The 26,740-nt window shown below is 46.9% G+C and overlaps 1 protein-coding gene across 9 annotated transcripts; it reads left to right on the top strand.

The window, feature by feature from the left end:
• On the top strand, positions 2,219–25,727 carry TBC1D7 (TBC1 domain family member 7). 9 transcript variants are annotated; one of them, XM_021099766.1, is made up of 9 exons: positions 2,219–2,427; positions 2,847–3,063; positions 5,000–5,119; positions 6,716–6,796; positions 10,858–11,045; positions 15,383–15,520; positions 21,696–21,841; positions 23,431–23,560; positions 25,121–25,727. In XM_021099766.1, the coding sequence occupies exons 3-9, from the start codon at positions 5,008–5,010 to the stop codon at positions 25,205–25,207; spliced, it is 882 nt and encodes a 293-aa protein (XP_020955425.1). In that variant the 5' UTR covers positions 2,219–2,427; positions 2,847–3,063; positions 5,000–5,007; the 3' UTR covers positions 25,208–25,727. The 9 variants fall into 9 exon arrangements, with proteins under 9 accessions (XP_020955425.1, XP_020955426.1, XP_013832885.1 ...); XM_021099767.1 differs by having other exon boundaries at positions 2,847–3,337; XM_021099769.1 differs by lacking the exons at positions 2,219–2,427; positions 2,847–3,063 and adding exons at positions 3,385–3,691; positions 3,828–4,019.

Genomic DNA, 26,740 nt, shown 5'->3' with positions numbered 1-26,740 from the left:
TTTCAATTTAATTCCACAAAATTGTACTGCCTGCTTATTATAAGTGCTGCGGAAGAAAAGAAAAGTGGGAGCTAAGTACGGTTGGGGGTGAGATTCAGATAATGGGTTTGCTATTTTAGGTAGGGTGGTGAGAATAGGACTTTGGAGGGGACATTTGATCAAAGTTGAGGTGAGGCAATAGGCCATGTGGCTCTCCGGGGAAACAGCATTTCAGGCAGAAGGAGAAAACTGGAGAAGGTACCAATGCAGCAGGGTCCCTGGTAGTCAATGAGGTAAGACTAGGCAGATGATGAAAAGATCAGTTTTTACCCTGGGGAACCATTTGCAAATGGAGAACCATTGCAGGATTCCGAGCAGAGGAAGGACATTTTTAAAGAGTTACTCTGGCTGCGGTGTTAAGAATGGTCTCCAAGAAGAGGGTGTGGAGAAAAGGGAACCCTCCTACACTGCTGGTGGCAATGGAAGTTGGTACAACCACTGCAGAAACAGTATGGAGGTTCCTCAGAACACTAAATCTAGAACTACAATATGACCCAGCAATCCCACTCCTGGGCATATATCCTGACAAAACATTCATTCAAAAAGATACATGCACCCCGGTGTTCATCACAGCAGTATTCACAACAGCCAAGACATGGAAACAACCTAAATGTCCATTGACAGATGAATGGATTAAGAAGATGGGGTATATACATATACAATAGAATATTACTCAGCCATAAAAAAGAACAAAATAGTGTGGTTTGTAGCAACATGGATGGAATGAGAGATTATCATACTGTGTCATTAGGTCAGAAAGAGATGGACAAAAAACCATATGATGTCACTTACACATGGAATCTAAAATATGACACAAATGAACCAACCTACAAAACAGAGATGGACTCCCAGACATAGAGGACAGACTTCTGGTTACTAAGCGGGAGGAGAGAGGGAGTGGGATAGACTGGGGGCTTAGAGTTAGGAGTCGCAAACTATTACATTTAGAATGGATAAACAGTAAGATCCTACTGTATAGCACAGGGAACTGTATCCATTCTCCTGGGACAGACCATGATGGAAAAGAATATTGAAAAAGAAGGTATATATATGTGTATATATATATATATATGTATGTGTGTGTGTATATATACATACAAATGTAAAACAGAGTCACTTTGCCGCACTGTAGAAATTGGTGCAGGATTGTAAATCAATTATATTTAAATAAAAATAAATACATTTTAAAAAGAATAGTCTCCAAGAGGCTTAGTTCCCATAGAAGCCTCCAAATATTCTGTTTACCAGCTCATCAAAAAAAACACAGTAAATGACAGTTAGAGGCAACCATGTCACCATTTAGCTCATGGCCCATTCACATACATCCTCTGTCATGTGCCAGGCACTCTGCCAAGCACTTTACACACGTTCTCATTTAATCCTTCCCATGCCTCTATGAGACCACAGCCACTATTAGCTCTATTTTAAGGGTAAGAAAAAGAAGATTGTAAATGTTAGTGATTGGCCAAGGTTTAGAGGAAGTAAATGAAATTCTTGAAAGCAAAAACTTGAAGAACTTTACTTGCTAATGTGAAGAAACACTGCCTAAGCCAGGCTTAGTACCCCGGTCCTGGAGAACTAAAGATGGTGGGGCGGGGAGGTGCATAACCGTTTGGGTTCAACCATCATACACGTCTTTAAAGTTCTGTGTAACCTTAACACCACAAACTTACTGACACTGTAACTGGACTGCCTTTTGTATTGTTGATTTCCAAGATTCCCTCTACAGCTCAGCCCCTGTGTACTCTGTTCTCTACAGATTTGGACTCTCAAGGAAGCAGCTCCCATCACCCAATGGGCGTTTCTCTTTGGGTGGTACTGAAACCATGGGTCCCATCCATTTCACATGCCTTCACTAGCCAAGGTTTTTTTAAGGCTTGCAGGTCCTCCCAGGGGCATGTAGCCCAAACAGTGAGATGTTTGCCCAGGTGTTTTGCAGGACTTGGGAGTCAGCTGTGTCTAATTAGAGCTGAGCTGGGTAAGCCTGGATGGGATCGCCAATCACCCAACTGGGCATGTGTGAGCAGCTTGTGGGTGATCTTCTGAAGGTGCAGAGGCCTGTAGCTTAGTTACACCTGCGCAGAATGACCATTAACCAATCACCTTTTCCCAGGATGGCCACGCCTCTGAGCACCCAGTTTCTTTATCCTATAAATACCTCAGGCTTTTTGCCTTCTGGGAAGTAGGTTTGAACTTTGTTCCTTCTCTGTGTGACTGGCTCTCGGATAAGTTCTCGTGCAAACCTTGGTGTCTCTGTGTTTGGCTTGCAATGCCTTGGGCAAGACCTGGTTCAGGAACAGCTCCTCTCAAATGGATGGGGTTTAAAAACCCCCTCAGGCTGTGCTGCTAAGAGAGGTGTCCCTGAGACCAGTGCGGGTGTGTAATAAGGTAAGTGGAGAAAATGACAGTGTTTATAAACTTTAATAGCCTTTTTAAAGAGTCGTTTTGTCTGAATCTAATAAGTCGGAGCTTATATTTAGTATATTTTGTTTTTAAACTTTATTTTCATGTAATTTATTTTTATACTGTTTCATCTGAAAGGCTGAATATACAGACAGTGGTCGGACTATATTATAAAAACAGAACTGACCCCAACCTGCAAGCAACCTGCCTAGAAAACCAGCCCCTTGTCTACAATAACCAGCCTGCTGAGTCAAACTTGCAGGAAGCCTGACCGCTAGCTTTAGTAACCACCCAGGGAGCTAAACAATAACTACTGTAACAAAGTGGCCTGGATTTGATTAATGGACACGATTTGATTAATAACTGTCAGCTTCCCCTAATTTTTATCCTTGCTTCCAATTTAGGACCAAACAGGGAAAGCCAGGCATGGCTAATGGATCACATGAGACCCCGGCTTCTCCTCTACCTCGGCTTCCCGGTGTCAACAGCCTCCAAAGAGGACACACCTGAAGTCTTCCCTTTTTTTTTTCCATTCTCAGCCTTTCCTCTCCTCTGCCTGTCTTGGAGTTCTGCCAAAATATTAAGTGATCGTGGGGCTGACTCTTGTACAGCAAATGTTCAGTAAGATGCCTTTACACTTCTCATTTGGCTAATCATTTAATTCCACGTACCAAGAAAAAGGAAATGAAACACAAAAAGAATTGAGCAAAACAGGAGTATGCCAACGCAGACAGACTGAACAGCACCTTTCCTGGGGCTCTGAGATCACACAGGGTTAAAGAGCGCATCTGGGGCACACACCGCCCGGGACAGCGGGCGTAAGGGAGCTGCGAGGTCCCCGGAACAGGAGTGAAGAAAGGGAACAGGGGGACGGGCGCCGGGAACCGTGTAGCAGGTGGGGAACTTGAGCGCCAGGCGAAGCGCGTTCCATCCCGCATCTGAGTAGCGGAGTCGGCCCCAAACGCTTGGGTGGGGCGTCTGCGCATGCTCTCCGCGCACGCGCACTAGCACGGCGCACGCGCACTAGGCACCCCCTGCGCGGAGTGAGGCTGACGTCACGTCCGGCGACGGCGGCGGCGGCGGCGGGTGCTCCCTCTCCCGCGCGGGTGTCCCGCCGTCTTCCTCCATCCGGCGGCCCCTGGGCGGCCCCCACGTCGTCTGCCCGCTGTCGGGTCAGCGCACCGGGCCTGGTTCCGCTGCTTCCCCGGACCCATTAGTCTGAATCCGGGTGTGGTTTCCACTACTAGAGGTGAAGCATAATAGGGAGAATGGGACCTGGGGTCTTGGACCAGGGTGTGTGTACTTTTCCCATCAGGTGGGCGCTCTTGGGCAGGAATTGGAACCTTACCTCTATTTTCTCCCAAAGGACGCATTTGCTTTTGCAGTGCAAATTGGAGGAGGGTGTCTTTAGACGGCAGCCACCGAATCGCGATGCAGCTTTTAAATTAATCCCGACCTCATATAGTGTTTACATGCTTTGGAACTGTGTTTTTAAAAAGCAATTGGTGCTAACAACTCAGAACCCTTTAGAATTCCTCAATTGAAGCGAATCCTGTTTTTTCCGGTGCCTGGATCAGGTTAGTGGGTATCATGTCAATAACGAAGACCTTGGCTGTCTAGAACTCAGCCCTCCCTTGGGGACATCTCAAAGTTTCTGACACCTGAGGGTTATACCCTTTGCACTGATGCTTTAAGCATTTGGGTTGGGCAGTGCATACTTTTTTGGAAAAAAGCATTACATCTGTTCTTAGAATGCAAACCTCGTTTGACCTTTGCCAGAACTTGCCCTTCTTCAGTCTCCTGAAGTTACTGTGAAAGAATCGGAGACCACCGAATTCTGATGCCAGATTTTAAGTCGTTATTCTCTCTCTGTGGCATCACTTGTCAGCTGGCCACATTCCCGCCCCTTTTCTGGTTTATAAGTCAGTGTTTAACCTGGTGTGAATTTTGAAGTTTTACGGTTTACACTTGGTAGGGTTGTGCTTAAAGGAAAACTAAGGAACTTGTAGGGTTTGGGTTTTGTTTTTTTTTTTAAACTTTTTTATAATGTAGTTTTTTGTGTTACACAACACTCATTTTAGAAAACACAGCTAAGCAAAAGAAAATTAAAATGATGGAATCCTGCTGCCTAAAAATAACCATTATTAACATTTCAGAATCATCTAATTTTTAAAACTGCATACTGCTTACAACAGAAACAATCATTGTGTATATCTGGTAACCTCTTTTGCATGACATTTTGTCTTCCTGTATCGCTAACTTTGTTCTTTGAACATGTGTAATGGCTGCAAAATATACCATTCTGCTAGGAGCCATCTATTCTAGCAGCTCAGAGGACCTTTGTTCTATGTCTTGGTTTTTGGTCGAGGTACATAGACAGAGTGGTGTTAGGGCTGTGTAAAAGGGAAGAGATTTAATAATGAGTCCTAGGCAAGGACAGGCTGTTTATCATAGTGCATCAGATTCATGGAAAAGTTGGAGAAAGTCTCTTTTCCCCTCAATTCTTCACTTTTGTTTTTAGGCTCACTTTTCCCTCCCTCCCTCTTCTCTCTCCAAGAATGAAACATGACTGACGACTCCCAGAGAAACTTCCGTTCAGTATATTATGAAAAAGTGGGGTTTCGTGGAGTTGAAGAAAAGAAATCATTAGAAATTCTCCTCAAAGATGACCGTCTGGGTGAGTTCAAGTTAAGCTTACTGGTTCTTAGTCATCTCAGGTGTTGTGAAATAAATGTTACCTTAAAAGACCTCCAGATATATGTCACCTGCCATGTTTTTTTTTTTTTTTTTTTTTTTTTTTTTTTTTTTTTTAGTGATAGGTTGACAGCAGAATGGTGTATTTTGAGAGAAGGATTGTTCCAGTTTATTTCAGTGAGTCAGAGCCAGACCTTTCTGAAAGGCCTCTTAAGAAATCAGTAATAGTTTTTTCTCTTATTAGACCCATATATTTTCTCTTCTCCATTTTCAGAGCTGTCATCATAGCTTCTGGGTGAATTTGCAGCAACTCTTGCCATCATCTTCTTTTATGGAAATGTTGGGACTGCATTACATATTGACACCTCTGTTTCTTCTGAGCAGGTCACAGGAGGGCCTGTTCCCTTGCTCACTAAAGTGAAATAATCTGAACCATAGAAAAATAGTAGTTGAAATGCATAGAGTGGTTTTAAAGTTTTAGAAACACTTCCCACTTGATCTTTGATCCTCACTAGACAGCCTGTGCATGTTTTTTTTTGTTTTTTGTTTTGGTCTTTTTGCCTTTTTGAGGGCCGCTCCCGTGGCATATGGAGGTTCCCAGGCTAGGGGTCGAATCGGCGAGCTGTAGCCGCCAGCCTACGCCAGAGCCACAGCAACATGGGATCCAAGCCGTGTCTGCAGCCTACACCACAGCTCACTGCAACGCTGGATCCTTAACCCACTGAGCAAGGCCAGGGATCGAACCTGCAACCTCATGGTTCCTAGTCGGATTCATTAACCACTGTGCCACGACGGGAACTCCAGCCTGTGTTTTTAAGTGTTGCAGTTGTCACCTGACAAGTAAGGGAACTGAGGTCCATGATGGATGAATGTGGTTTATTGGAGAATGTGGGGATTTGCCGGCTGACCACGCCACTTGGTAGCTCTGTTAACTTAGTCAAGTGACTTAACTTCTCAGAGTTTCAGTTTCTGCATCTTTAAAGCAGTAACTACCCAACAAGCTTGCTCTATGGATAAATGAAGTAAGTTCTGTAAATAGTAACTACTGCTACTGTTATAGCCACTGTAATAGTACATGCAAAATGCATCTCCTGTGCTGTGAAGCACTGATGGTTTTCTTTTTTTTTTTTTTTTTTTTTTTTGTCTTTTTGCTATTTCTTTGGGCCGCTCCTGCGGCATATGGAGGTTCCCAGGCTAGGGGTCGAATCGGAGCTGTAGCCACTGGCCTACGCCAGAGCCACAGCAATGCGGGATCTGAGCCGTGTCTGCAACCTACACCACAGCTCATGGCAACGCCGGATCATTAACCCACTGAGCAAGGCCAGGGACCGAGCCCGCAACCTCATGGTTCCTAGTCGGATTCGTTAACCACTGCGCCACGACAGGAACTCCCACTGATGGTTTTTAAACAGCTAGTTGGAACACCTGGGCTGGAAATCAGGCGGGTGTTACCTTTGCTAGATTTGCTCATTGTATAGCAGCCTTCCTCAGAGGAGAGGTCTTTGGAGAAATGAAATGGCCTTCGATACATCGTGATCAGCATGAAAAAACAGCTAACTCTTTTTTTTTCTTCCTCTAGACATCGAGAAACTCTGTACTTTCAGTCAGAGGTTCCCGCTCCCGTCCCTGTACCGGGCGTTGGTCTGGAAGGTGCTCCTAGGTATGAGGCCCAAGAGTTGGCAGCTTTATCTTCAGAAATGTTGACTAATGGGATCATTAGCACTTAGTCAGAAAAAGGAGAATTTCGTTAGGCCTTTGACGGAATACTGGGTCTGACTCCGGAGCCTGGGTTAGCGCTCACATTGGAAGCCTTGAAGGAGGTCACGCGACAGTGACACGCCTTCCTGATACAAGATGTGGGAAGAGCAGTGGGCTGGACCAAAGAAGTGGTCTGGGCTTCACTGTTGGCTGGGTAACGGTGAAGAAGCCCCCTCTAGGCCGTTGTTTGTTTGTGTGTGTGTTTCCCCTAGCATCTGTAAAACAAGGATATTGAGCTAAATTAACTTCTTGGTTTTAACGCTCAGTTTGTTAGCCTGTGACTTCCACCTGTAGGGGTGCAACTTACCAACGAGTGTGGTCAGAATCGAAAAAGGAATTGCAAAGTTTTAACTTGCTAGAAGCACAGACGGATAACTTCCAGGAAAGAGTGGCTGAAGGAGAAGGAAAAACAATTTTGCTCAGTTCTTGTGGAAGCAAAGATATATCAAGTGCTTGAAGTGACTGGCAGTATCCCTTTTGATCGAAAGACTTTTTCCCTTGTCACTGCTGAGCTTACTGATGTGTAAAATACCCATCCACTACCTACCAACCTTCTTTCCTTCCAAAAAAAAAAATATATATATATGAGTTCCTGTCGTGGCCCAGCAGAAACAAATCTGACTAGGAACCATGAGGTTGTGGGTTCGATCCCTGGCCTTGCTCAGTGGGTTAAGAATCTGGCGTTGCTGTGAGCTGTGGTGTAGGTGGCAGACACAGCTAGGATCCCTTGTTGCTGTGGTGTAGGCTGGCAGCAACAGCTCCGATTAGACCCCTAGCCTGGGAACCTCCATATGGTGAGTGCGGCCCTAAAAAGGACAAAAGACGAAAACAAAAAAAAAAATAGGGTCATCCTAGAACTCCTTTGTGAGGCGTGTATCAATATCCCATTTGACTGATTGGGAGAAAAAGACTGAGGCTAAATAATTTGCCCGAGGCCTTCTAGCCTGCAAGGGGCAGCGCTAGTGCTTGAGCTCAGGTTTGTAGAGCGCTTTTGAAGTTAGGCCAGATTGGAGATCTTGTCTTTTTTCCAAAAGGTACTGTATTCTCAGGACTTGAGAAATCCAAAGTCCTGAGTCTTAGGTAACAGATGCAGCCGGGGGGGTGCCAGCCGGCTCTACCAGAAAGCCCCGCATGAAGCCGTTTTTGTGGTGCATCTCGGCAGTCTTGGTACTCACTCACAGCTCACTGTGCAGTTACATAGAATGTGTGAAGGCCATCTTGGTTTTTGCCTGAGCAGTTTTCAAGTCGTCGTATTTCCAGTGTCCATCAAAATCAGTGCCTTCCCGTGCCTTCCAGGCAGTAACGTTGGTAATACTTATGCTCTTCATTTCTGCTGAGAAGCGCTATGTGTCTTAGAAGTAATAGTGCCAGCGGTTTGGTGTGAGATGGGCAGTTGTCCTCGGCACCTGTGTAATAAAAAGCCTGTGAGACTGTTACTTTCTCTGGGAAGTCGCGCTGTTGTTGAGGTTAAAGGCACTGGAGACGTCCAGCTGCCGTGCTCTGTCGGAGACAGGCTGACTCTTCCTAGAACAGGTTGCTGACTACTTGGGGACCTTGGCACGCTTGCCTCCGTGATACCGTTTTAGCTGAATGTCAGAAAAGGATGTTTTAGGACCAGCTCTGGGAAAACAAGTTCACCGTGGGAGCAGTGTGCTGAGGGGTCAGCTACAGCCATTTAATCAAGCCCAGATTTGAGGGGCACCCGAGCATATTCCTGTGGCTTTTCTGGAAGCCTGGCACAGATCCCCAGGGCTACGGCGAGTAAAGACATAGGTCAGAAAAAAAACATTGAAGGGAGTTTGGTTCTAACATGAGCATGGCGACCAGATGAGCTAGAATCTTTCAGGCTCATCCAAGTTCTGATTGCCGGAATGTTCTCCAGAATACTGGCTCTGTGGTGGTTTGCACCGAGGAGGGATCCATAGTCACATGTACTGGCCACTACTTACTAGCCTGGCATGCGTCATGTCCTCTGAGTGCTTACTGTGTGTTAGTCTGTTTATTCACCGTCACAGCTGTGGGAGGTGCGTATTCTTCTTCCTGCCGTTCTTCCGATGGAGACGCTGAGGCACGTGGAATTCACTAAGTGGCTGAGGGTCAAGCCCTCAACCCCAGAACTCTGACTCCAGCATGTGCTTAAGTCGATTGAGGCTCGAGTAAATACAGTAAGATGCTCCTCCTTTATAGCAAAACCTAAAGCCTTAGGTGCAGTGGCACCACTTCCCGAATCTGTTGGACCCACGGTGCCCTTTTCTCAGGAAGACCCTTGGGGCTCATGTTTGGCTCAGAACATTGGGTGGAAGCCTTAACTGTCCATTCCTGCCTCTGGCGGATGAGGAAACAAGTGCCTGGAGAGACGTTTGTGAGGGTCCTGATGTTAACAGCTCTGGGACTAGAACCCAGTTGACGGAAGGCCTGTCCTGTGCTCTTTCCGCAGTTTGCCCCATGCCGTTTGTTTAAATTATTAAGACAGCCCAAAAGAAGATGTCATTTTTGCCCACGTCTAACAAGTAGACCTCATGCTTAAATGTATTAATAAGCACAACATGGTGTTTTAATAATGTAAGGTGGCCTCATCTGTGAGGATCAGAGACTTCTTGTCCTTCTGAAGCTAGGATTTTTTATTTTTTTATTTTTTTAAGGGCTGCATGTGTGGCATATGGAAGTTCCCAGACTAGGGGTCGAATTGGAGCTACAGCTGCCAGCCTACACCACAGCAATGCAAGATCTGAGCTGTGTCTGCAACCTACACCACAGCTCACGGTGACACCAGACCTTAAACCACTGACCAAGGGCTAAGGATCAAACCTGCATCTTCATGGATCCTAGTTGAGTTGGTAACTGCTGAGCCATGAGAGAACTCCCAAGATAAGATATTTTGAACAAGTTCTCGTTGTTGGGAAAGAGGATTTGACCCATTGGTAGTTCTGAGCTGGAGATGTTGGCTAGGGCTGACAACACAGACTGGGCAGCTTAAACACAGACTGGGCAGCTTAAACAGCAGTTGATACACTCAGGGTTCTGGAGGCCGGGAGGTCCAAGATCAAGGTGCTGGCTGATGTGTTCCTGATGAAGCCTCACCTCCTCCTGGCTTGCAAGTGGCCACCTTCTTGCTGGGTCCTCACGAGGCAGGGAGAAAACACGCTGGCTCTGGTGTTGCTTCCTTTTCTTAAGAGGGCACTGGCCCTCTTGGGTTAGGGCCCCACCCTCTGACCTCGTTGAACCTTAACCACCTCCTAACAAATGACTCTGTTTGCAAATACAGTCACATTGGAGTCACGGGCTCAGCATATGAGCTGTGTAGGGAGGGGGAACAATTCAGTCCACATTAGGGGCCAAGTGCAAAGAACTAGAGAGAGGCTCCCAGGAGCTAAGGGTGACCCTGGACTGACAACCATAAACTCGAATCACATCATTTGTAATTGGTGTAATTATCTTGAATGTGTGCAGACCATTTATTCAAGGGCTTTATGGTGTCATTTCATTTCTCTTTAATGTCAGTGATGCAGCGGCCATTCAAGTATTGATAGTATTTAAAACTTAATATTGTTTTATAGTGTGAATTTCTTTTTTTTCTTTTTAGGGCTGCACCTGGGACATAGGGAGGTTCCCAGGCCAGGGGTGGAATTGGAGCTGTGGCCCCTGGCCTACACCACAGCCACAGCAACATCATATCTGAGCCGCGTCTGCGACCTACACCACAGCTCACAGCAACGCCAGATCCTTAACCCACTGTTCGAGGCCAGGGGTCAAACCTGCGTCCTCATGGATGCTAGTTAGATTGGTTTCTGCTGAGCCATGACGGAACTCCTCTAGTGTGAATTTCTAGGAGAGAGTGTGTGTGGTGACTAGATGTTGAGGAGTCTGAGTCTGATTATCGCAGGCAGCGTCTCGCAGGACTGGCGTCCCGAGGAGAGACCTGGAGCAGTCGGTGCCTGTGTCTGGCTCCCCTTTCCCCTGTAGGAATCCTGCCTCCGCACCACGAGTCCCACGCCCGGGTGATGGCCTACCGCAAGGAGCAGTACTCGGACGTCCTCCACGCCCTGGACGTCATCCGCTTCGTCAGTGACGCCACGCCCCAGGTCGAGGTCTTTCTCTACATGCATCGGCTGGAGTCTGGGAAGCTGCCCCGAAGTCCGTCCTTTCCACTGGTTGGTGCTTATTTTGTTTGACCCTTGGCTCGGCTCTAGGCTGTGCCGTCCTGTCAGCCTTGGATTGTGCTGTGTTTTGCCTCACATGTTTCAATGGCTCTCCTTTGTAGAATAAAAGCCACATTTCTTCTGTGGCCTTCAGAGCCCTGTATGTTCTGACCCAATATCCCAATTTTTTAAAAATTTCATTTCAAAGTAATTTCACAGCTATAGCACAGTTGCAAGAATACTACCAAGAGTTCCCATATACACCTTCTATCCTGGTTCGGTTCTGTAGTCATTTTACTGCATTTGCTTTGTCACTTTTCATGTGTATTCTTTTGTTCAAGCCATTTGAGCATCAGTCGTAGCCATGACATCCCATTACTTGAGATGCCTGCAGTGTACACCTGCTCAAGATAAGATCACTCCTCTGGGTGACCGCAGTTCAGTCATCAATGCCAGGCAGTCGATGCTGATACAGAGTTGACACCTAATCTTTAGACTCCTCTCATTTGACCCATTGTCCCAATAATGCCCTTTATCACTAACAATAAAAGTTCTGGTTCAGAATCTATCACTAGTTTTACCATTTGTTGATAATTTAAGATTTTTTTTTCATGTTTTAACCTTTCATTTTAAAATCATTTTAGATGTAGAAAAAGTTGCGTAAAGAGTATAGCAGTCTCATAGACGGTCCTCTAGCGCCTTACCTAGCATCTTCAAATGTTACTGCCTTTTGGGGGGGGGCACATATTTGTGGCCCATGGACATTCCCAGGCCAGGTATTGAATCCGAGCCACAGCTGTGACCTACACTGCAGTTGGAGCAGTGCTGGATCTTAACCCACTGTGCTGGGCCAGGGATCAAACCCACACTGCTGCAGAGACAACACTGGATCCTTAACCTGCTGCACTGCAGTGGGAACTCCTCAAATGTTACATCTTAATTGTACTCTGGTTGTTTATCAAAACCAGGAAGTTAGCACTGACAGCATTGCTATGAATTAATCTGTAGCCTTTATTGAAATTTTGCTGACTGTCCCACCAATGTCCTTTTTCTGGTCCAGCATCTGGTCTGGGATCACACATGACATTTATTGCTGTGTCGTTGCCTTTGATGTGGAACGGTCCCTCAGTCTTTTGTGACCTTGACAGTTTTGGAGAGTACTGGCCAGTAGAGCATCTCTCAATTTGGGTTTGTGTGTTTCCGTATGATGAAGATCTGGTTGTGCATTTTGGGCAGGAGCACCACAGAAGAATGACGCCTCTTACTCTTGCTGGTAACTCTGAGCACTTGGTCACGGTGGTATCGGCCAGGTTTCTCCGTCACAAGGTTGCTGTCTTTTCCTTTGTAATTAATAGGTAACTGTGGGGAGCTACTTGGAGACCATGTAAATAACTATCAGTCCACTGATGATTCCTGCCCGAAACAATTTTTTACTGTGGTGATTGCTACATGGTGACTTTCTGTCTCCTTCCTTCCACGTTTTGTTTGTTTGTTTGTTTGTTTGTTTTTTGTCTTTTTGACATTTCTTGGGCCGCTCCTGCGGCATATGGAGGTTCCCAGGCCTAGGGGTTGAATCGGAGCTGTAGCCACCGGCCTATGCCAGAGCCACAGCAACTCCGGATCTGAGCCTCGTCTGCAACCACAGCTCTCGGCAACGCCGGATCGTTAACCCATTGAGCAAGGGCAGAGATTGAACCTGCAACCTCATGGTTCCTAGTCGGATTCGTTAACTACTGTGCCACGACGGGAACTCCAATTCCAGGCTTATCTTGTGCTTTCCCTTCTCAGACCAGGAATCGGCCTCCCCACACTGGATTATTGTGTTGAGAAACCAAGAGCAGGGCTGCCATGCTCGTTGTTCGTGGTGTGTCGTTGCTTGTAGGCCTCTCAGCAGGAAGAGCCAGGAGATACCCTCACACAGCTTTGCATGTCTGTTCCCTCTCTCTACATCCAAAGCCCTGAGCTCATGCTACTACCAAGCTAATACTGCCCATTCCTTTCTGATAGCACAAGTTCACCCATTATGTTTGCAGCCTCCTCCTCTGGCAGTTGCAAATAAGAAGCTTTCATTAGCCTCTTGTTTCTTTGCTCCTTCCTCTCTTTGTAACCCGCATGGCCAGCCATTCCTTGGCCCTGGCTGCAGGCCCCACAGGCCTTTCAGTCTCTGGCTGCCTCCTCGGCTTTAGCCCCTCAGGCTCCAGTGTGCTTTTTAAACTTCATTTTTTTTTTTTTTTTTTTTTTTTTTTGGTCTTTTTGCCATTTCTTTGGGCCGCTCTCGCGGCATATGGAGGTTCCCAGGCTAGGGGTCGAATCGGAGCTGTAGCCTCTGGCCTACGCCAGAGCCACAGCAACGAGGGATCCGAGCCGCGTCTGCAACCTACACCACAGCTCACGGCAACGCCGGATCGTTAACCCACTGAGCAAGGGCAGGGACCGAACCCGCAACCTCATGGTTCCTAGTCGGATTCGTTAACCACTGCGCCACGACGGGAACTCCTAAACTTCATTTTTGATAAATTGCCCTTCTGGTTCCTTGGCCTGCTCGTAGTTTATAAAGGGAAAGAAGGGCGGCAGAGGAGGTGGGCAGCTGTAATGACCACAGTTCTTAGGCTTTGGTTGTCTTAAGGCAACTTGCAGTGCACTTGAGGCATTTTAACCTTTGGCTAAAACAGAGTGAATTGTTGAAAATAGGGATTTGCCTGCAGACCGTGCTGTTCTGTAACTGTTTTGGCCGTCGTGGCAGGTGGCAACCTGCCAGCCCAGCAGTTTGAACCTGGACGTGTTCTTGGTCTTTGAGGGTGTTGTGGGTCCCAGGGATAAATCTTTGGTCACCTACTTTTAAGTTTATCGAGAGAGAATGTTCTAAAAATAGTTGGAACTCTAAACCTTTTTAAGTCGTATTTATCGTTGGCAAAATGCAGTGAGTTGATTGCACTGTACAAGTTCCTAAAGAATATGTGAAGTTAGGTTAGACTCTCCATTGGCTCAAGAAATATAAATGTAGGTCAGTGTCCACCTCCTTCCTGCTCAGCGTGTCCAGACGGCAGGCTCAGACACCTGTACCGCAGCCTTGGGCAGACGTGCTGTCCACACATGGGTTTGGGCTCTGGTTTGCTTGGTCACCAAGTCCCCGTCAGCTCATTTTCCTTCTCTTTTAGTAAGACTGTGACGCTGCTCTGCCCAGGGTGGGAAACAGAGACACTGACTTCATTGAAGGGCCTTGGGCCTCTTGGCTGCCTCTCAGAGTCGCTGGGGTCCCAGCTTCGGGAGCACCTGGGACCAGGTGGAGGTCCAGGCAAGGAGGCTTTCTGCTCCTCTTGACGTTTTGTAGAATATTAATAAGTTAAAAGAAAGCCTGCAAGTAGGAATCACTATTTGGAACTTCTTAGGGGAGTAGAAAGACACCTCTTTGTTTCTTTTCAATATGGAAATCCTTTAGCTGTGAAATCTTGGATGAAAATGTAAAGCGTTTGGTATAAGATACGATGTTAAAAAACATTTCTCAAGGAGATTCGAGTTTTTTTGTAAGGTGTCTTTTGAAATTGAGCATTTACTTTCATGTTCTGAGTATTGATACAAGGCTTGAGAAAAGCCATTCTTCTGATTCCTAGGGACATTTTTTTAGCTTTTTAAGTGCTTAAAGATAGAACAAAATTCTCAAGATATGTATGAAAGCTTTGGAATAAAGAAAATGCTTATTAATCCTTTTGGATCATTTAATTTGAAAAGTACCATACTGACAAATGTCTCTTAATAATTTGTGCTGTTTGTCACATCTATTTGAAAGGAATTCTCCTCCACCTCTGAGAATACTTTTGGGGTAGAGACTTTGCCCCTTGCTTAGGACTTTTTTTTTTTTTTTTCTTTTTTGGCTGCACCTGCAGCATATGGAAGTTCCCAGGCTACTGCCCTATGCCACAGCCACAGTAACACCAGATCTGAGCCGCATCTGTGACCTGTGCCACACCTTGTGGCATAGCTGGATTCTTAACGCACTGAGGCCGGGGATCGAACCCCCATCCTCACAGAGACTGTGTCAAGTTCTTAACCAGCTGAGCCACAGCAGGAACTGCTTATTGTTGACTCTTTGGCCTTAATGTTAGAAATTTGGAAAATCTCTGAATGTTCAGCGTGAAACCTGAGCGTTCGGAAGCAGCACCGATGCAGTGTGTCCTCTGCTGACTCACCTTCTCCCCCTTGGTCGTCTTTTTAGGGATGGACTGTGTGCTTTCGGTCCCACTTTGATTTATTACAGCTCCTTTAAAATACAGGGAGCAAGGCTTCATTTTTATTACATTCTGTGTTTCTCTCCTCTCCTGCCCTCTTGAGATGTGTTCTTAATCTTTCAGGAGCCGGAAGATGAAGTCTTTCTTGCCATTGCCAAGGCCATGGAGGAGATGGTGGAGGACAGTGTCGACTGTTACTGGATCACGCGATGCTTCGTGAACCAGTTAGATAGCAAGTACCGGGACTTTCTGCCCCAGCTGGTGAGGGCTGACGCCGTGGCTGCTGGAGCCCGGGGGTCGGGGGGAGAGGGGGCAGGGGTAACGCGGGTCCTGTGGACGTGCCTTTACCTCCTGCTGCCTGGATCCTCAGCAGACGCCTTCTGTGAAAGGCCAGCTGGTCTGTCTGTCACAGCCCCACAGTGCTGCTGTCGTAGCGCAAAAGCAGCCATCAACAGGACGTAGGAGAATGGTCGTGGCGGGATTTGGCCACTGCAGGCCATGGTTTGCCCACCCCTGCTCTGCTCTAGAAGCCCACTGACTTTATCTGGAATGATGCCTCTGTGCTAAGGTGGACGCTTGGCTGCCGGTGTTGGAAAGCCCGAATGACGGAAGCTTTATTGTCTTCTCTCACATGAGAAGCCCAGAGACAGAGCAGCTCAGAGTTGGCGCCACAGGCACCCAGCTCCTGTCCTCCTGTTCGGCGTGACCAGGGGATGGATGCTGGAATGACAGCCGTATCATCTGTGTTCTAGGCGGGCAGGAAGAGAAAGGTGAAGATGAAAGTAAAGACGTGACCAGCTCGGCCGGCCTGGCTCCCCGCTAACAGCTTTCCTTCTGCATGGCTCTTAGTGTGGCAGCACCCTGTCACCGGGCCTCCCGCTCGCAGCGGAGCCTGGGAGGTGCAGTTTGTGTGGGCCGGGTGCAGAGCCATCTCATGTTAGCGCGGGGGCTGGGTGTGAGGCGGGCAAGGCCGTGGTCTGAGGGAAGCAGCGGTGGGCTGCAGAGTCTGACCGGGAGCCAGCACCTGCTTCAGCAGCACAGGCCAGAGATCCTTCGCCATTCTGTCTCTTCCCAGTTTTATCCCCTCACTTCTCTCATGTATAAACACGAGCCGTTTTTTTCCTTTCATTGAATTGTTTCATTTGAAAATTCTCTTGAAAGCGGCACCATGGCACAGGTTGAGTGGCGGGGTGCTAGGGAGGTGGGCCGAGCCCTGTCAGTTTACCAGGGCAGATATCCCAGAGCCCAGGGCAGGAGGGTTTTACATAGTTCCACTAAGGACAAGTTGATTTTTAGAATTTTTAAATTTAATTGACTTCAGTGAAAATCATAGCATTGAGGCTGATGTAACTATAACGTCTGTGCCTAGTTAAATCAAGCGGTCCAGATCATACCATGATTTAACTAGCTTTTTAAAATATTGGAGGAGTTCCCGTCGTGACTCAGTGGTTAATGAATCCGACTAGGAACCATGAGGTTGTGGGTTTCATCCCTGGCCTTGCTCAGTGGGTTAAGGATCCGGTGTTGCCGTGAGCTGTGGTGTAGGTTGCAGGACGCGGCTCAGATCCCTCGTTGCTGTGACTCTGGTGTAGGCCGGCAGCGAAAGCTGCGATTAGACCCCTAGCCTGGGAACCTCCATAGGCTGAGGGATCTGCCCTAGAAAAGGCAGAAAGACAAAAAAAAAAAAAAAAAAAGGAGTAAATGCAATAGTGTTTTGGTGGTTTAAAGCTTCATTATTTTTAATAACACAAGTAATAGATACATTCTTGAGGTGTTGAATAATCTAGACAAACCCAGTGTCATCACGGACCTGCACCCACACTTCCCCCCACCACCTACGTTCTAAGATGTGATTGTCGTCAGCTTGGTGGGGTATCTGTCTAGGCTATTTTACGTGCTTTGGAATGGACGAGGGTGTGAGTACGTACCTATGCACGTGTGTGTGTGTGGTTATGTAACTTATATGCTTAATGTAAGTATTATCATACTGTTCATAGGGCTCAGTAATTCTTAAAACTTGACGTCTTGGAACTTTTCCATGTCAGTAATACACAGGCGGACATGACTTTCTTCCTTTTGTGGTTAATTGCAACATGATTTCAACCAGCAACCTGCTGCCACTCCCCTACCCCCCGCCTCCGCCCCGGCCCCCGCCGTGGCCATGCGCTCTGGTTGCAGTTATTGAGAAGATGCTTCATCCCAGCCAGTCCTAATTTGCATTATTAATGAATTCCTTCCTGTTAGCACATCTGCCTTGCAGATGAGGAAACTGGAGCCCAGAGCAGTGGCGCTGCTTGCCTGAGGCCACACGGCAGTAAGCAGTGGCACTGCCACTGACGGTTGGTCAGTTCACCCTCTGTTTTCAGAGTTGTAATGCCACCTGTATCACCTGCTAGATTTCCGTATATATGTGTCTCTTTCTGGACTCCTTTTATTTTTTTCTCAAAGTATTTGTCTCTTCCTGGGCCAGTACTACATGACTTAATATAACTTTCTAGCATATTTTATAGCTGGTAGGGAAATTTCCCTCCTATTTTTCAAAAATGCCTTGAACTTTTTTTTTTTAGAAATGAATTTTAGAATCAGCAAGATACTTAATGTCCCCATGTCCCCTAAACTCTAATTTCCTCAGCTTCAAAAAAGGAGTTGCCTTTGCATGTACGTTACAGTATCAAGCACACTGTTTTATGTGGTTAAAAAAATTTTTTAAGTTGTGTAGAATGTATAAGGAAAGTTAAATTTTCCTTTGTGTTGCTATATGGTGTAGGCATCAAGTGATTTTTAAAATTCTAAAGTCAAGTTTTTAAAGTCTCTGGGAGTTCATTTGTGGTTCAGTGGGTTCAGGATCCAGTGTTGTTGCTGCTGTGGCCTGGGAATTTCTGCTTGCCCCAGTCACGGCCAAAAAGGAGGGAAGGAAAACGTTGGCTTAAGTTTCCAGTTAAACCTTGTCTAGTCCAGCTTAACTTTTTTTTTTTTTTTTTTGCCTTTTAGGGCCACATCTGTGGCATGTGGAGGTTCCCAGGTTAGGGGTCCAATCGGAGCTACAGCTGCTGGCCTACACCACAGCCACAGCATCGCCATGTCTGAGCCTCATCTGCAACATCCACCGATCCTTAACCTACTGAGCGAGGCCAGGGATCGAACCTAGAACCTCATTGTTCCTAGTTGGATCAGTTTCTGCTGCGCCACGACGGGAATTCCTGGCTTAACATTTTTTATTGTTGTGTATTAGATCTCTTTGGCCTAGCATTTTGTCTAAATAGGGTTTCTATAATCTTGTCTGTCATCTTTTCAAATTTGTGGTTTTACCAAATTTCTTATCACAAAGCATGAGTTGTTTCATAATCTTAGGGCAATGCGCGTGTCGTATAGACAAGGATGGGCTATTGACATCAAAGGAATATTTCTGGTGATGACGCATTGATGTTGTCGTATTGTGATTCATAGAACTAAGTCACAGCTTCTCTCCCTACAAGCTTTGGGAAATTGTTTGACGAGACCTCACCTTGCCGAGAACAGAGGCCGGCTTCAGTGGTGTGGCATTGGAAGGCCTCTGTTAATCTCTCTTCGCATCGGACTGTCTTTAAACCATCTCAGTCTTAATTGTGTTCAGACGTTAAAATTCTTCTCAGTGGGGTTAAACCTCTTCTCAGGTTTTGCCTTCTGTTGAGGTATGTTTTATTTTCATCAAGTAAGAATGTGAGGGTCATGGAAAGATGGGAAATAACATAAATGTTTCACAGTAAAATAGAATTAAGATTGCCCCATCTACCATTTGTACCATTTGCTGTGTCCTGAACATTTCAGGCGCTACAAATGTCAGCTCCTTCCACACAAGAAAGCGCATATGCATATGTATTTGTATTCACCCTCTTGGGTTTAGCTGTAGCACATAATACATTTTTCTTCACCCTGCTTTTTTTTTTTAACCTAACATGTGCTGGCAATTGTGCCACAAGCAGTCTATAGAGACACCCCTCAGTCCTGTTCTCAGCTGCAAACCGCTCCCTCCTCGTATGTTCAGCCCGCCTTCTGTTGGCGGCTGTTTAGGAGGGTCCCAGTCTTTTGCTGTTCGACGTGTTAGGGATGAAGAGCTTTGTGTGCACATCTTTCTGTGTATCCGCCAGTATGTTGGGGGGATTCCCTAGCAGTAGATTGGCTGGATCCAAGTGGGGTGGGGTGGGGGTGGGGGACATTCGTTACGTAGCTGGAGTTCTTTGAAATTCCCCTTGGCAGAGCTCACAGCCTTGTGCATCCTCATGACCAGCACATGAGAACATCTGTTTGCCTCCAGCCCACACCCCGACCTGGTGTGTTCTGGCCCGTGTGCTAGGTGAGAAAGGACACCTCTGCCGTTGTAGGTGGCATTTCTTTTATTACAGCAAGTTGGAGCCTTTTTTCATAGGGGTTAGAGCCATTTGCATTTTTTTCCCTATAGACTTTTTGGCTTTTCTTTTTTTAGAAGCTTCTGTTCTTGATTTTTGTGTTTGTTTTTCTTGTTAGGGTTGCACTTACAAGGGTGTATTGAGGTTCCCAGGCTAGGGGTCGAATCAGAGCTGCACCTGCTGGCCTCCGCCACAGCCACAGTATGCCAGATCCTTAACCCACGGAGCGAGGCCAGAGATCAAACCCGCGCCCTCATGAATACTTAGGCTCGTTACTGCTGTGCAATAACAGGAACTCCGTCTTTTTTAGAAGCTTTAGAAAAGTATATTTATTTGGCCACATATGAATGTGTGGCCCTCTTGAGCTGGCCAAGTCTTGTCTCTTCTTTATGGGCCGGCTCTGATTCCAGCTCTTCTAAGAAACTGTTGTGGCCTCTAAGGACCTGGGTTAGGGTTCCCACCTGGGTGTGCCCAGTGCCTCAGGCTTGTTCCCATTACAGGTTTATTACAGCATCTTCCAGTTCCCTCTTTGCAGGTCTCTCTCAACCAGGCTGTAAGCGCCTCAAAGGCAGGGCCGCTCTCTTACCTTTCGCTCCCTCCCCCGTACGCAGCGCAGTGTCCGCCCGCCGTGGACATGGAGTTGCCTCTCGGGCAGAAGGACAGCGACGCAGATATGTAGCAGTAGAGTCTATCTGCATTCGCCTGGGCGATGTGGGATCTGGTTGTGCCCTTCTGGATCGGGAGTACAGACTTGAGGGTTGGACCTCTAGGGACCATGCATTGCCAGAGGACTCTATAAATAGAGCAGCCTGTGTGGGGTGGATTGGGCCGGTGTTGTTAGCTCCCCCGTCTTCTAGAAATGTTAGTGATGGTTAAACCTTACAGGGGAGAGGCTGCCAGACTGAATCCCAGAGCTTTGTTGCCTCTGTTACTCCTTCGCCCCCAGGAATCCTCGTGAACATCTTGTTGGGGACAGAGCTCCTCCTCGGGGCGTCCCTGTTGTCTGAGCCTCCTGCCAGGTGTACCGTGTGCCCCCCGGGGTCAGCATAGGTGTGGTCGCGGACGCTGGGCCCTTTGTTCTCCACCTCTCTCTGTCTCAGTTGTCCTCGTTCCCTCTCCCCACTTGAGTCAGTAAAGTCTTACCTTTCTCCTTTTCCCTGAATGCATAATCTCCTGCCCTAGGGCAGCAGGAACAGGAGCCTTTAACTCCCCAGAGCAATGGAAGATTTTGCTTTGGACTTCTGTCTTGGCTGTTGAATCTGGTTAGTGCAGTTTGTACTAACTAGGGTGAGTAACTGTTCTGTATGGCCTGGGACGGTCCCAGGAAACCCCTCAGTCCCGGATGGTGGATTGCACAGCTGGTGCTGACCTGGGAAACTACTGTGTCACCAGTGACTTGAATGAGCCTGAAGTTTTGTTTTCTAGTGCTTCTTTTTTATTTTTCTTAGTTTTTTTGCTTTTTAGGGCTGCGCATGTGGCATATGGAAGTTCCCAGGCTAGGGGTTGAATCGGAGCTGCAGCTGTTGGCCTACACCACAGCCAGAGCCACGCTAGATCCAGGCTGCATCTGTGACTTACACCACAGCTCACGGCAACAATGGATCCTTAACCACTGAGCGAGGCCAAGGATGGAACCTGCATCCTCATGTATACTATTCAGGCTTGTAACCTGCTGAGCCACAGCGGGAACTCCCCCCACCCCCCTGCCGCCCCTGCCTTTTTTTTTCCTTTTATAGCTGCCCCTGTAGCATATGAAAGTTCCTGGGTCATGGGTTGAATCACAGCTACAGCTGCCCACCTACACCACAGCCGCAGCAACACCACATCTGAGCCTCAGCTTGCGGCAGTGCCGAACCCTTAACCCACTGAGCAAGGACAGAGGTCCAACCTGTATTCTCATGGAGACTGTGTCAGGTTCTTAGCTCGATGAGCCACAGTGGGAACTCCCTTTTAGCGCTTCTTGCGTTCAGCCTGTACCCTTTTTCATCACAGCTGTAAGCAGTAACGTCATGTCACAGGAAAAGAGTGATCTCTTCCCGTTTAATCCTTAGCCGAAGGCATTTGAACAGTACTTGAATCTAGAAGACAGCAGGCTGCTGAGCCATCTGAAGGCGTGCTCTGCAGTGTCCAGACTGCCCTATGATCTCTGGTTCAAGAGGTGCTTTGCCGGGTGCTTGCCGGAACCCAGTTTACAGAGGCAAGTATTTCTTTCAAAGACCTACTGAAGGCTTGGGGTCAGAAGCAACCCATATATATATACATATATATATATATATATGTATATATATATGTGTGTGTGTATATATATGTATATATGTATATGTGTATATATATATTTTTTTTTAACTTGATCATCTTAGAATATAAATTTGCTTTAGAACAGCAGGGTAATTTGATGTCATCTTCTTTGGCACCTGGCATAACAACACATGATTCTGCTTGTTATATATACAATTAGAAATAGAAATATTTAGTGTTAATATAAACATTAAAATGTTTACGATTCAAAAAGTTGAAGGCCCTCCGTGTGTCAGATGCTGTCAATACACACATCAGAAATGGTTTCCAGGAATCTATATAGGGTGTGGGCTTTTCTTTTCCAGAAATGGAGCAGATCCTAGAGAGAAATCTTATGACCTATTTAAAGTAGCTGAGGCAGAGATTTGAGACCTAAACTCAGCTCATCCTTTAGTTTCAGACGTGCGTTACAGGTATTAGAGTCCTGTCCTTCCCCCTCCAAGACTTTGCAGTTGAGGAGAAAGGCAAACATATAGAGAACGTTACAAGACAATGCACAGTAAGCATATAGAAAGGTAATGCCAACTGTAAAAGATATAGAAGTTACCAGAATAATTATTTGGGTATAGTCAATAACGAGCTCCTTAAAAGGAATTTAAACCACTGGAAAATTACATTTATCTCATTTCGTTGGCTTTTGTTGTTATTGGTCCTTAGTATTTAATGATTGCATTAGTATCACAAGATATTAGTAAAATCTAAGCTTTGCTTCAGGACTTTCATGCCCCACCTGAAAATGTCAGTTTTGAAACATTAGGGAATTAGCACTTGGTAGATTCCTAGCAGAGCAAGTACCTTCTGGTGGTCATTTCTTGTTGATTGTGTCTGAAATAGATTTTTCTTTTTTTTTTGGTCTTTTTAGAGCCACACCTGCGGCATATGGAGGTGCCCAGGCTAGGGGTCCAATTGGAGCTGTAGGTGCTGGCCTACACCACAGCCACAGCAATGCCAGATCTGAGCTGTGTGGCCTACACCACAGCTCACGGCAATATCAGATCCTTAACCCACTGAGCGAGGCCAGAGATCAAACACCTGTCCTCTTGGATGCTAGTCGGGTTCTTTAACCACTGAGCCACGACGGGAACTCCTAAAGTAGATTTCAAATGGCTGATCTGTTTTGTTTTTCTTGCTGATGCTTTCTTCATAGCTCTCCTCTGAAGCTGAGGCAGTCAACTGTCTGTATCCGCAGTTGCCCATCTGTGGATTCAGCCCATCCTGGGTCGTGTGCTGTGTTTACAGGTCGTGGTTGGTTGAATCCTCAGAAGCAGAATCTGCAGACACAGAGAGCCAGCTGTACCACCTCATTTTATAGGAGGGACCTGAGCCTCCATGGGTCTTGGTATCCACAGTGGGGCCTGGAACCAGTGGCCTGGGGACACTGAGGGACGCCCGAACTTAAAGTGTAATTTGATTTAACTTTGCAATGTGAGATGTTGACGTAAACATCAACTTCAAACGTGTAATTTGATTATATCTTTGTTTTTGTAGGGTTTGGGATAAAGTTGTCAGTGGATCCTGTAAGATACTAGTTTTTGTGGCTGTGGAAATTCTCTTAACCTTTAAAATAAAAGTAATGGCCCTGAACAGTGCAGAGAAGATAACGAAGTTTCTGGAAAATGTAAGTGTGCTTTGTTTTATTTGAATTTTGAATCTAGAAAGGATATCGGCTTAGCAAGCCAGATTTCTCTGTTGCATTAAATTATTTCAGAGATGAATATAGTGTATTTTTAAGTTGTAAGAAACAGATTTGGAGTTCCCGTCGTGGCGCAGTGGTTAACGAATCCGACTAGGAACCATGAGGTTGCGGGTTCAGTCCCTGGCCTTGCTCAGTGGGTTAATGATCCGGCGTTGCCGTGAGCTGTGGTGTAGGTTGCAGATGCGGCTCGGATTCTGTGTTGCTGTGGCTCTGGCATAGGCTGGTGGCTACAGCTCCGATTCGACCCCTAGCCTGGGAACCTCCATATGCCGCGGGAGCGGCCCAAGAAATGGCAAAAAGACAAAAAAAAAAAAAAAGAGATTTTTCCATGAAGTTTGGTCAGTGGATTTTAGTCCCCAACCTTGATGGTCTGAGCAGCCAGACTGTCTCCATGAGTATGTGTGCTTGGGGCCAAGTCTCGTCCCCTGATGTGACCACTGGGAGGCTTGTCAAATAAAAGGAAGTGAGATCTGTCGCTTTAGGAGGAGTGATCCTTGGTAGTGGAAAAGGAAGCCTGATGCTTTGAGGGACTTGGTGAGCCCTTTCTTCTCTGTTACCACTTCTGGTAGAACCCTGGTTGGATTTGTTAATGTGGTTAAGTGTAAACTTAGATTTTTTTTTTTTTTTTTTTAGCTTTTTAGGGCCACAGATGTGGCCTATGGAGGTCCCCAGGCTAGGTGTTGAATGGGAGCGGCAGCTGCTGGCCTACCCCACAGCCACAGCAACGCAGGCTCCAAGCTGCATCTGTGACTTACATCGCAGCTCCCAGCAACGCCGAATCCTTAACCCACTGAGTGAGGCTGGGGATCGAACCCACGTCCTCATGGATACTAGTTGGATTCATCACTTTTGAGCCACAGCAGGGACTCAAGAGCATGTTGAAAAAAGGTCTAAATGAATCCGTTTCTCCTTGTCTTAGTATCTTCGAATATCCTCAGCCAGGCACAGAGAGGTGGAAGGAAAGAGACTTAGGCGTGAGGGAATTTAACTGGACCCACAGATCTGTGTATTTCAGTTAGTCAGTGTGAACAGTTGAACAGTGGCCTGGTCAGCGTGTGCCGAGTGAATGCGTGTTGGATCAAGGAACCGTCATTGGTGTAGTAATTCGTGGCTCACAGTGCCAGGCCCCTGCGAAGTATCTTTGGTGAACCATTCCATGTAGTCTTGTAAAGAGCCATAGGAAGAGGGGCTGTCATTTGCCTGTTTTAGAGACAGGGATCTGAACCCCAGGGAGTTTAGGTCACCTGCCCGGGAGCCCACAGTTAGCAGGCAGTGCAGGATTCGAACCCAGGCAGGGTGACACCACAGCGCCTAAGAGTGACCTCAGGTGGCACATTAAATAGGGGTCTTGGCAGCAGCCTCTTAAGTGATCACTTTCTGAGGAACGGTGAAAACGCCAGTGGAAATGATTTTATGCCGCAGTGAGTGAGGGGGATGCTGAAGTCGGAAACACATTTCAGAGACTGGTTTGCTTGTTCACAGATTCCCCAGGACAGCTCGGATGCCATTGTGAGCAAGGCCATCGACTTATGGCACAAACACTGCGGGACCCCTGTCCATTCCGCCTGAACACTGTGACACTGTGGACAGTCGGCCAGGCCTGCCCAGAGCATTCTGTGCTTGCGATGTGATCCCAGCTGATGAGAGGAGAGGGCTCCGGCCTCGGTGCTCAAAGTGTAATTGTCTTTCCAGTAAAGTGGTTGAAGACATCTGGAGTCGCTGTGCTGTGAAGTGGCATCTTTAGGTTACACAGTACAGTGTTCAGCCCGGAAGAGCATTTTGAAAGGGTCGTTTGAAAATAGCTCCCGGCTTTTAAGGTGGTTGCGTCGGGGTGGGTGGTGCCTCCGACAGCAGGTGTAACCGAGCCTGCCTGCCTCTCTGATCAGCACCACGCTGGTTACTTTCCGAGGTCTGTTTCTGGAAAGAAGAACAATTTCCTTTTGTTGACAACTCATGATTTGGCTTTTGTCGGTGTGGTAGCTGTTGAAATCGGACTTTCTAGGTCTTGTGAAAACCTAAATCTGCTTTCTGAGACTTCATCTTGCTAAATAGGTTTAAATAAAGGCCTTACTTTTTTTCCCCCTTCTTATGCCAGTTGGAATGAAACATGACTGAACAAACTTGTCTGAATTTACCTGCTAGGGAAGAAGGGCTTGCTGACATTTTGCTGGACTTGGGCTTTTCCCTTAAAGCATGAAATGTTGAGCGGGCATCCGGGGAGCACTCTGCCACCCAGAGTAGAAGCAGGAGAAAGGGCACATCCAGGCTGATAATTGATGCCCCACCCCTCCCCCGGCCGTGTTTTGTCACCTGATGGTAACTGCAGATTGGACAGTTGTGGGCGTTGAGCCAGGCCAGAGGCGGGGCATTTAGTGGTCAGACCTGCGGGAGCCTTAGTCGTGAGTTGGAACACGCACATGCACACGCACCCCCCCCCCCAGAAGAGGAAGAGATGATGGAATTACTGTCGTTCTGAGTTCACTCCCTCCTTAGCGTGTAGAATAGCTGTGGGCAGAGTTCAGAGCACACTGAGTTAAAACCAGCTGAAACTTGTGTACAGTAACATGCCCAGGAGAAATTAATTTTTTGAAAAACAAAAATACAGTCAGAAGGAAACGAGTTCCTAAAAACTAACTCTGCTTACAGTGGATACTTCACATTTATTCAGCCATCCATACCTCCCTGGGGACCTTTGAATCCAGCAGGGGATGTGAGCCAAAGCACAGGAGGAGTTGCTGCCCAAAGTGTCTGCTCTCCAGTGACCTTAGGGATGTGTGAAATTCACAAAGAGCTCGTAAAGTTGTACTTGGAGCTGATTTATGAGGCACATACCATTAAAACTATAAAAGTTTATACAGCTCCTTAGTGAAACAGATTATAAAAGTCAAGCAATGTTAGTGAACCTCACCTCCAGAAAGAAGAAAAGGAGCATGGTTCCAGGTGAGTGTCCTGCTGGCTCACGCCTGGGAGAAGATGTGGGAGGGGAGGGCGGGCCTGGGGCTCCTGGGGAAGAGGGGGCTCAGGGGGCTGCAGGTCCCCTTACAGTCCTGGCCAGGGTCCAGGTGAGCTGAAAAGGAAGACTGTCCTTGCTGTGCCGCTGAG

This window comes from Sus scrofa, chromosome 7 (genome assembly GCF_000003025.6).
Source record: "Sus scrofa isolate TJ Tabasco breed Duroc chromosome 7, Sscrofa11.1, whole genome shotgun sequence".
Lineage (NCBI taxonomy): Eukaryota > Metazoa > Chordata > Mammalia > Artiodactyla > Suidae > Sus > Sus scrofa.
The sequence above is the reverse complement of the archived record's forward strand: the minus strand, read 5'-3'. Positions and strand labels throughout refer to the sequence as shown.

Bases quoted from the DNA above. Each gene is read 5' to 3' on its own strand.
- TBC1D7 (XM_013977431.2), top strand. From the start codon at position 5,008: ATGACTGACGACTCCCAGAGAAACTTCCGTTCAGTATATTATGAAAAA. The intron at 5,120-6,715 runs GTGAGTTCAAGT...TTCTTCCTCTAG, and splicing joins CCTCAAAGATGACCGTCTGG to ACATCGAGAAACTCTGTACT. The intron at 23,561-25,120 runs GTAAGTGTGCTT...GCTTGTTCACAG, and splicing joins TAACGAAGTTTCTGGAAAAT to ATTCCCCAGGACAGCTCGGA.